Raw genomic sequence first — 11,472 nt, forward strand, 5'->3', positions numbered from 1 at the left:
TGCATTTTTGTCAGGGAGCACTTGCAAATCTCTACTCTGCACAATGTCAACAAATTAACCTTCATATGCTTATCTTAGGGGTATTACACTTGGACCAGAACAATACCTGAAGGATAAGGGCACAACTTTAGTCTGTGATAGGCATTTTTAAGTTGGTGCAATTTAGATAGCCCAAATGTTTTGATAGCCCAAACGGTTTGCCTCAGTTTATGTCAGCCCACACTAAGATGTCTCAATCAAGCTTGATTTTGAGAAACTATCTAAAAAATTACAGCCCTTTGGAAGCGTCTCTAACTGAGCACTTAAACTCACTGCTCATTTTGGGAAAACTTTGTCTGCAAAGATGATTATTCTTAGCTTTAATTCTAATCCCTTATATTTGCGATGCGTCAGTGCCTCTCTGCAAAGCTATTAATAGATTTCGTTACAGCAACACCACTTCATTTTGGTGCCATTCTGTTTAGTGTTCATGTAAATTGGAGACCACATGACAACTGCTCCACTGGAAAAAAAGGAACTGCATATAAAAGATCAAAAGCCACACAATTCATAGCCAATAAAGCTGCAGACTTAGTAGACACACTATGAAGTCTAAAAGGGGAAAAGAGACCAAACTAAGCCTTTTGTGCACCCTGCTCCTCCCTGATGGAGATCACGGCAAAGCAGTGACAAATGTTTCTCCTTGTGTGTCCTCTTCTCTCCCTCCACCCCAGGCTCTGGGTGCTAGTTGATATGATAAAGGGGAAAGCACCAAGAGGTGCACAAATTATATAGGGCATTTTGGTACTCAGCAGTAACAGGAATGACAGAGACCCTGTGCCACCATGTCCCCTGTCCATCTCCCCAGGTTCTCCCACCCCGAGCAGCAGCTGACAGGCATACTGCCTGCCTTAGCCTTTGTGAGTCCTCATAAAACTTCACTTGCTGGGACAGCAGTTAAAGCTTTCCTCTCCTGCTAACAACCAAGCCACTCCTGCAAACATGCAAGGTGCCTGACTGCCAGGCTCTGAGCCTGAGACCAACAGTGAAAGAATTCCTGGCCGTCACTGTGAGCTGTGAATGGCATCTTCCCTCTTCCACTTCACTAAAGGACAATCTGTGAATTATTTTAACAGGTGAGGATTCTAAATTAAACACAGATTTAAGTATTCCTCTAAGAAAGTTCTGTTGTGGATATTGCAAAGGGCACAGTCTCCCCTGCAAACCCACACATATTTACAGAGCTGCACAACAGGGAATTAATTTGGAGAGTATTTTACTGTTGTCTTAACTTGTTTAACACCATATGTCTAGAGGAGTGTGGTGTTAAACCACACTTCCATCAGCCAGGCTGTGTACCAAAGACCAAAACCAATCAGTCTGCTTTGCAGATCATCATCATCTTTTTGCTACTGTTTATGCCTCTTTTGCACGGGTCTGTTGAACTAGGAATTTACTGAGGGCACACATAAACGATTAAAACCAAACAGTATTTCGCTGTGCAGTGCTGCACTAATTCACCTTGGCATAGCTCATGTCTACCAACAGACAGGTTCTCATACAGACTGGTCAAGTGAAACTAAAACATACAGGTCTTCCCTGAAGAAGAGCTGATTTAAAGATCATGTTTATCAAATCAGTAGTGTTGGTCAATTTGTGAGACCGTATTTTTTTAAACAGCTTCAGGAGCAGTTTATCCAAACCACAATCATTTTCTGCAAACCAGAGCCATCTAAAAAATGAGCAAAGTGACAGGTTTCCCTTCATTCACTTGTTATCTCCTAAAAAGCACGCTGCACGCCATCAGCTGCTGCAAGCAAGTGAGTTCTAAGCTGATTCACTGATACAAATTTGATTTTATATACTTGTTTTCAGGAGCCCACAGAGCATCTCATTTTATTAATGCCAGCATAATGGCAGCTCTGCTGATTTACTGATCCTTACACTTGCCACAGAGTTGTTCCCCCTCCTAGCTCAGGCAAACACTATGGTTGGCATTTGAAGGAATAGCTTGCCATAAATATATTGAAAATGACTGTGTTACCAGATCAAAGGACTTCGAAAAGGTTTGGGTTTTTTCTTTCCCTTAGGTAGAGGGTGAAGAATACAGGCTAGAACAAAACCCTCAACATATTAGCAAACCTTCTGATAGCAAAAGCTAAAACCAAAGTGGAGTTAATCCTCAAACTTTTTATTTTTTAATGAAGCTCTTCTCCTTTTAAGAGTATAACATAAATGACTGGCATGAGCTCACACAGTTTCTATCAAGGTCAACAGATTCACTCCAAAAAGCCCACTTCACTACACATCAGATTGGCATACTTGTTCACAGGGTTGGTTAAAAATAAACAAAGCAACCCAAATTTCAAGAATACAAAACTATGGTTCCCCTGCTTCCCCCTTTCAGCTCTGGGGTTTTTTTCTTCCCCTACTCTTCCTCAAGTAAATCAGGATTCTGATCAGAAATCTTCATGACAGTCTAAACAGCCAGCTCCTGCGAAGAGCTCAGCCTCTGTGTGACTTGCATTGGCACACATGGGCTGTGCAAGCCTCTGGTACTCACACGTAAAGAGCTCTCCTTAAAGAGCATCTTAACAGCAAGAAAACAAACTGTCTTACGGCCACACAGCAGAGAGATGGCTTTTAAAGCCTAATGCCACCTCAGTGCTCAGGGACCTGTCCAAATGCTCCTGATAACAAGACAAAAGGAAGCACAGCAGTTTTTATTAGCTAAAGCTCCCGCTCATCTTGATGCTGCAGAGTTCAGGGAGGTATTGGCACAGCGCTGCCTTCAGAGGCCCATTTCATCAGGGTCGCAAAGGCTGTCCTTATTCTACAGGCAAAACCTGGAGCTCAGACTTCTCTCCACAGGCACTGATGCCAGAGCCCTGGTGAAAGACAGTCTGCGTGGAGACTCGCCAGCTTTTTGGCATTCCTCGCTCCGGATGCTGTGCCACGCTTTGTGCTCCGGGCCCCAAGTAACCGCAGGGAACACGGGTGCTGCCTCTCGCTCCAGGCCCCGAGGCCCTGCACACAGCACAGCTCTGGGAGGTGGCTCGCTCTCCTGCCAGGGCTCTTCCATGCACTCGGACGCCATCTGACCGCTGAACACATCAATACCTGCTTTGTTTTGCCTGGAGGAGGACTTCAGCCCAGAGACTCTGTCTCTCTTGCTTCCCCTCACACCAAGTATCAGTATTGCATTCTCCTAATGATACAAGCAAATGCAAGTAAATTGGATCACTCACTGCAGTGTTTCGTCCCCTAGTAAACTGCAGTGTGCTCTGCTCAGCTGGAATTTCTGTCTTGAAGGTACTCAATGTACTTTACAACTTAGCCCAAGTTATTCCTGTTTGATTTTTTATATCAACTGATCCTGCAAGAGAGCCCTGGAGTCACCCTGTAACTCAGGCTACTCCAATTTCATACTTAGATGAGTTTAGACGTTTGCATGTCAGGTCTTGGTTTTGAACACTGCACTTTGCCTCTCCAAAAGACAGCAGAAATGAGACACACAAAAACTGAGATTCTCAGTATGTCCAAGCAAGGTACTTTCAATATGATGGATGTCTGGCTTCATTAGTTTAAAAGAAAAGGTTTTTCTTCAGAAGAGAAGATGGAAGCTCAACAGAAATGTGTTACTGGCCTAAACAACCTCACAGATTATTATTTTTTAAACCAATATAATTTTATGTTAATATGCTTAAATCCATATTACACTATAACTTGTATGTAAATCAGTACCTAGACATTTAAAGTTACGCTCTTGAGCCAATGGACCAAGCCAATCCACTGACTTTCTACTGAGGTCTATGATCAAACTGCAATAGGAAAAGAGTTTCTTGTGTTGTATGAGTTTAACTGAAGGGCAAGACCACATGGCATGACCTCAGCTCTCATCTTGAAAGTATGTAGAGATAATGGGCTGCAGCAGTGTCCATCTCTGAAGCAGCATTAGGAAAGCTCTTACATTTAACTAATATGACTGAGAACAGCACCCTCTTTTCCCTGGTAAACAAAGCTATCTTTTCACATTGTGGCAAAAGTCAAAACTCCAAAGTATGTGCTATTAATGAACCTCATCATCAGAGAGCACATCAGCTGAGTGGTTTGCAGAGTTTTCTACCCATCTCATTTAAAGAGAGTGGGTACAATAAGTGAAATTCTATTTTCCTTGCATCATGCAGACTTCTCAAAGCTCTATGCAACGCACATCATCTTCCTAAACACTTGGATAACATCAGCAAATAATCACATCCTTCCTTTTCATCTAAGAGGACGTCATGATTTGCTAGCAGACAGAAAAGCTGTTTTTCCTACTTCTCTTTTCCATGCTACCCTCATCGCTCACCAGGTGTCTCACTCCACAATTTTTAACAAAGTACCACATTGCTATAGCAACATAATTGCTGTAAGTACACCCTCCTAGCATCTTATGATGTTGGTAGTCACAAAGAGCACTACTGTTAGCAGGGCTCTGTGCTAAGTAGTGATCTCTGGTAACAACAGTCAAGTTCAGCACAGAGTTAGAAAGAAAGTGCTTAAACCTCTGATATGTTTGACCACAAAGAACACTCCTATAACAGTTCCTGAGTGTACAACAACTGGGGATTCCCTGGGAGAAACTCCAGTGGAAGCACTGAAATTACATCAGTGTAATTAAGAGAAGGAACTACTGCAAGAAAAAAAAGGAAAGAAAAGAAGACAGGTGAAAATAAATGCTGGCAGAGCAGATCTGTAAAATGCAAGTCTTTTGCTGTGAGAGAGTGTGGAGTGAAAGCTCTCCAGTCCCCAAAGAGGCACATTACACGTGCCATAGAGCAGCTGCCCTATGCAAGTGCAGAACAGCAATCTCCCTGGCATGCTTTCAACTTCCACTCCACGGTGTCTATCAAGCCACCTTCCAGACAGAATTTTTAGAGTGTGGAGGCCCTGACAGCCAGAAGTAGGAGGACTGTGATTTCCCCCAAGTCCTCTTTTAGGTGTTGCAAGTAGAATCTGTTACTAACAGATCTTGAAACAGAATGGCAAAAGGCCAGGCTAGCTAGAGATGTTTGGGAAAACGAACATCACTATTGCATAATATTGTGAAAACTGAGATTGCTATTTACAGAGTGCTTTGCTGTACGATCAGAAGCTCTTCCTCATGAGATTGTCTGTGTTTCAGTACTCCCACACTGGAGATTTTATTGGAAAAGGATTCTCCAAAGACGAAGAAAAAATCCAGTACCTAACAGGCTGTACAGAAGTGGAAGCTCCCATAAGAAAAATTAAGAACAGTCCCCTCTTGGGGGAGGTAATAGGTTGCAAATATATAAAAGGCTACTGCAAAGAAAAAAACCACATTCCAGCTCCCAGGTCCTTTGAGGGCAGGACAAGTTTTTTGCCCTGTTTTGAAACTTAGGCTAAACGTTAGAAAAAGTTTTTCAAGGTAAGGTCAGTTCAGCAATACAGCAGATTCTCTGGGGAGGCTGCAGAAGCTACACTGCTGGGAGCCTTTAAGAACAGCATCCTAGAAAGGCACGGGCATGCAGTAATGCAAACTGATGCTACCTTAAGGCAGAAGACTGACCTTTTGGCACGCTTTACAGTTCGAGATTCAGTGACCAATTCAACCTAAGGGTGATCAGTAGGAAACTGAACTTAGATCACTGGAGTCCCAGCCTGCCTTCATAATTATAACCAGATAACATACCATATAACCAGTTAACAAACAACTGCATCTTCACCTGCCTCCAAAGCATGGAATGGAACAGCTTTTCCTACCACAGTGGTGTGGCTGATAAAACCAGAGCTGGCACAAAGCAGAGTAAGTATTTACATTCAGACTATCAGTCGTGATCACCTTGCAGCACAGCATGCTGACAGCAGCAGTAGAACTCAGTTTAGGTAAGGTGTAACACCGAGGCACGTTGTCGTGTCTCCAGTGCTTGCCTGGCTGTTACCGTACTGACAGCACTACACAGGAGTCTTTGTCAGAAAAGATCAAGCAGCTACTCAGCCTACCGGCGTTCTTCTTCCACCCTTCAGATTCCAGTGATCTTTATCTATGAGGCCAAACTATCAAGTAGAGATCAAATACCTAAGGAAAGTAAAACCATATGTGACTAAAGCTTATTTTTAATAAAGGAGTAAGGACTCCAAATATTTACAGGCTTCACCATTTTGGGGAAGATTTAAGTTGCATAGTACTTTCATAGGTTTTGCCTAGCTTTTGCATTTTGATGAACTTAACTGATTTACATTTTCCCTTTCTAGTTAGCTTGCCACAGACTAGCACTGTGTTAATAATGAGAACACTATAAGCAATGGCAAAGTAAAAAAGATTCTCTAAACAGATGCTTATCTCTTGCCCATGTTCCTTAGAAGACTGAAGGCTTGAAATCCATCTTAATTAAACAGATCCCCCACATACAACTAGAGAAAAGGTTCCTAGCAATATTTTGATTAATATAAAGCTTAGTTATCTTTGTTCCCGCATGTTTTACAACAGCGAATGGAAACTTGCCAATATCCTTCCTTTCCACATGCCTCCTTTTTTTGTCAGTAACCAGTTTATTTCAGTCTCAGGGCCAGCACAATGCTGACTCCCACATTTGTTTTAAAAATCAGAAATAATCAAGGGTGAAAAAATCTCTTTCTATAAATAAATTTATCAGATTCAAGCTGAACTAGATTACTGCGCTTAATGCACACACACAACTGAACCATGACAGCCCACAGACACAGAGACTTCTACCAAGAGGCAATCTATTCTCTCCTCCTCTCCACCTCCATCCCCTTTGCAACCCCTGTCATTTCAGTACCCACAGAAGATAAATCAGCAAACCAAATGGCACCGCAGGGTTGTTGTGGGAGTAATGTACAAGTCTCTCTTTCAGTCTGCAAAGCTCTGAACTTAAGTGATCAAAAATACCTCGGAGGAAAGCACCCTGGAGCAGAGAGCTCCTCGATGTCAGCCTCAGCATTTCCCCAAAAGCCAGCAGAGACCAGCAGCAGTGGACCCTTACCTAGGGCTCACTACAAAAATGGCCTGAAGCTGCAATTTTTGCTATAAGCATCAGAGCCTCCTGCCTATTCCATCAGCCAGGAATGTTGCAGGCTAAAAAACTGCCAGGATACAGATCCTTCTGGTGAAGGGTTCTCCTGTTGCTCCATCTTCTCTAATGTCTGGACACAGCACAGAGCAGTCAGTCCCAAAGGCCACAGGTCTGTGATACACCCTGCAGCCAAGGCCCCTTATTCTTTGCTTGAAAATTTTAGCAGATTTCTCATGTACCAGTTTTCGGAAAGCAAGCATGCGTTAACAGAGCCTGAAGGCACTTTCCTTTCTCACTGAAGATCTACACCTCCCCACTGCAATGGTGAGAAGGGAAGAGTGAGTTGGTGCATCTGCCCTCCAGTGACCTCACGTATCTTGCACAGCTGCAATGTATCTGTCTTTGTGGTTGGGAAGCAGCATGGAAGTGTGAACGACACAGGGAGGGACCAGGAGCAGTAATGATACTGAGATAACAAATTAACTCAAAGGACTGACAACTAATGAAGGCCTGGTTGCTGCAAGCACTTTCCATTGCCCACTATCGACCAAACCATCCCAACTCTTGCACAGCACAATCAGTGGCGTCACCCCCATAAATAGAAGCACATTCTGTACTGAAACACTGACCTAATACTTTTCCAATAGTTCTCAGACCAGGCTTTGTGTTCTTTAGCCAAAGGTCAGATGCTCCCCAAAGTGTATTATTTAAAAGGAAATCAATCATGTCTAAGTTTCTGAGCAAATGGAAGGGTTCTGTGTTTGCCTGGCAGTGGCAGAAGGAGCACAGTGACACTGGAAGAAGGGCTGGAGGAGAGAACAAGCATTAATATTTACTCAGTCACAGAAAAAGCCATTCAGCCATACCGTATTAAGTGTAACAGCACATGAAATGGATGCCATACCTCAGATTCTACACTGCTTTGTCCAACAAAACCAACAGGATTTAGTTTTCATATCTATTTCACAAAGATTGCAGGTTTAACATACACATACACAAGCTAAATTACAAGCCTGGGCCAAGCAAAAACTTGCTGTCATACACTTAGGAGACAGTAGTTTGATGCCACGTGGCAGGTTTTTACTTCACACTAGAGCTAACTCCAGACAGAAATACTCATCCCCGGTGAGGGCCACCTCTTCACATCAGTTACACAAACCCTCTCCCCAAGGGAAGATGGGCAGTGTCACAAAGCCCAAAGACAAGAACCAGCTGATTCTGATGGACGATTGTTTTATGTCTGCACCATGGAGCATCAGAGAGTAAGAGCAGAGTTCCAAGGGCTGAAGAGCTTCGTTTCAGTTAACATGCTTACAGTGCAAGTTATGAGCTGAGTTTTTCTTGCAGAATAACAATTGAAAAAAAAATAAAACCCAACAAAGCCACAGCACCTCTATGGGCCACTTCTGGCCTACAGCTGCATCACTATCTAAGATGCAGAACATCATATTCTTAAAGACTCAATGCCACCAGACAAACCCCAGCAATGTTCAAACTGGAATTTTGTCCACTAGCATGAGTGAGTACTTACCAAATACAGACCAATAATGTACAAAAAACCCACTTACCAAATACAAGCAGTCTGGAGTTTTGCTGCAGGCAACAGGTCAGCTGTCGACTCAGCAACATTGACGCCATATTTTCTTTACTCAGAAAGACTCAATCTTGAGAGCTTTTTTTTCTGGCTGGTGCTCTGAAAAAAAGAAAAGCGAACACTTATTCATGTCCCTACAGATGCAGCCACTATTCCTGTGCCATTCATCCCAATTTCCCCTTTCATTAATTTCAATCCAAAGAAACTGGAAGTATACTTTGATGGATTAATGCAAATGTTCAGAGCAGTCTCAGCACTGAGCCCCAAGTTTCATGCTAGGTCTTGTTAAAGCAAATGACTTCTAGGCTAAATCTGTATCTCCCAGCTTTAGCGGGGCCTAGGGGTAAAGATCATTATCTATTTCCCCTTGCTCTTCTACTTCATGTATGTTGACTGTATGGAACTTTTAAAAACAATGTTTGCACTCAGTCTCTCAAGCCAATCTGTTATTTCCATTCAACCTAAGTTTATGAGAAAAATCTCATACGAGAAAACCTGAACCAACCAAAAAGCAGGACAAGCATTAGGAAACAAAAGAAAGTAAATCCCTTGAAATAACAGGTTCTACCAATTAACCACATCTCTATGAAGAGACTGTAAGAGCTGGAACTGTTCAGCCTGAAGAAGGCTCAGGTTGCACCCCATCAGTGCATAATAAATACCTGATAGGAGGGAGTAAAGAAGGAGCTGGGGTCTTCTCAGGGGGGTCCAGTAACTGTATAAGAGGAAATGGGCACAAACTAAAACACAGCAAGCTCCATCTAAACATAGAAAAACCCCAGACGGGCTGCCCAGGGAGGGAATGGAGTCACCACACTTGGAAATATTCAAAACCCAACTGGACATTGTCCTAGGCAGCCTGCTTTAGGTGACGCTGCCCAAGCAGAGGGTTGGACCAGATGAGCCCCAGAGGTGCCTCCCAACCTCAGCTGTTTTGTGATTCTACCTTGGCTAGTTAAATATAAATGACTTTGTAAAGTCAAGTCAAGAACCATGAATAGTACTATGACTCCTTTTTCACTCTGGATCACCTCTGAAGAAAGCCTGGCTGGAAGGCATAAATAGATAAAACAGGCCATTGATTTATTACCCAGGATACAGGTTAAATCAAAACTTTACACTTAAAAGCTTTGGTACCCCATGTATGCAGGGCACTAGATGCCGCCTTTGCCTGTACAGAGACTGAGCTGGCATTTTTCACCTCACTGGAATGTCCCTCTACCCTCAGAAGGTGTAGGCCATCAGCAGCAATGGGCCAAGGCTTACAGTCCAAATGAAATGTGGCTATTACCTGTAAGCCTCCTGGAAAGAACTGTATTTAACGAATATGCTCCAAGAACAGAGCTGAGCTTCCAGCAGAAAGAGCTGACACTTTACTGCTTGCATCACTTCAATGCCATCAGTGAATATGCAACATCGTGACTAGATGAAGGGAAGCAGTTGATCTATTGCTACCGCAGTAAGTACCACCTCTTACCCAACACTAATGTATCAGAAACTTAATTACTGTATTGTCTTTAACCAAGATACCATTTGCTTTCCTTCACACTTGAGCTTTTTCAAGATTGGCTAAAGAAAACAAAAACCTCCTTGCCTATGGAGATCTGTGAATGCATGGACCTGCTAATACTCAGGTACAAAGAAATTTCCCTGTGGCTTCCCAGACAATTGACACAGCATTTGGTTTCACTTGGTTTGCTCTGAGCTCAATTTAAAATTCGAGGCATTTTGAAATCTGCCAAGGTGAGCAAACATTTGCACAATGTTTGAGAGCATGCTGGAAAAGCTGCCTGGGCTCTGCAAGGTTTTCGGTCAGAAGTGTACAGGGAACTAGTTCATTTTTTCCAAAAAAGAGTAGCTTCGTTTATAAGACAAGATTAATTCATTCAGTATTTCTTCACTCTTGGCTCTTTCCTTTATTGTGCTAACTTTTGCATAATCAGTGTACAAAGAAATACCTCAATACCACAAATTTCTTCTCATGACTATTCTCTAGCAAAAAACAAGTGCAGGTCTAAGTCAGTGAGACTCCTGCTGTGGAAGAACCCTGTTAAAGAGTGAATCAGCCCAGCAGCACCTCTCACAATGATTAACCACCTTGACTGATGCCCTCTGCTCAGAATTATTTATCTGGTCTGTACTTCTGCAATCCCCAGTTCTCTTCTTAAGTCTGCTCTTCAAGTATTACTTTCTCAAGTCTCCAGGAGCCTGTTAAAAGCTAAAGTGAACACAGCTTCATAGGCACTAACAAATGGAGTAGTGCAAACATACCTTTGACAGAAGGCTAAAACAACCCACCAAGGTTTGCTTCGTTGTTCTAAACCCCTCAGTCATCTTCAAAGGGTGGTTTGGTATCAACTGACTAATCCACCTTCCCCACAGTGATGAGATGCCTCTGCTCATACAAGTCACACATACCTTCCAGTCACACCACATGGCTGTACGCGCCAGAGTCCAGGTCTCCCTCCAGCAGTCCCTAACTCTTCCTCCCCTAGGTGAACCACTCCTACCTCTCTGCTCCCAGAACATTTATATTTATATTCACTGTTTATCTTAAGTCCTTTAATTGTTAAAATACAGTATTCATAAAAGGCTCAAAAATATATTTGGAAACGGTATTGGCTTTCTGAAAAACTCATAGAAAAAATTATTACAAGAGGTTTCAAAATAAAGTAGCTTAGCCCTAATTTTCCTTGACAGTTGTTATATAAAAAGTCTTAAAGAGTCAGAATAAATCATTTAATATCACATGATTTCTAATAAAATCAAACTTCTTTCCCATCTCCATTACGCACATGAGTTCTCACAGGAGATCAGCTGATGCAACTGGTATGTCTCTAAGCACGTGTTACTTGGTTA

General features: G+C 42.6%; 1 protein-coding gene across 1 annotated transcript in view; it reads right to left on the minus strand.

Annotated features, from left to right (window-relative positions):
* Window positions 1-8,686, minus strand: part of ABAT (4-aminobutyrate aminotransferase) — a 29,098-nt gene extending 20,412 nt beyond the window's left edge. The window contains exon 1 of the mRNA XM_010020431.1: window positions 8,588-8,686. Within this exon, the coding sequence (XP_010018733.1) occupies window positions 8,588-8,657 (70 nt within the window). The 5' untranslated portion in view covers window positions 8,658-8,686. The remainder of the gene's footprint in view (window positions 1-8,587) is intronic.
* Between the last annotated feature and the right edge of the window lie 2,786 nt (window positions 8,687-11,472).

This window comes from Nestor notabilis, unplaced genomic scaffold (assembly GCF_000696875.1).
Source record: "Nestor notabilis isolate BGI_N333 unplaced genomic scaffold, ASM69687v1 scaffold11238, whole genome shotgun sequence".
Classification (NCBI taxonomy): domain Eukaryota; kingdom Metazoa; phylum Chordata; class Aves; order Psittaciformes; family Psittacidae; genus Nestor; species Nestor notabilis.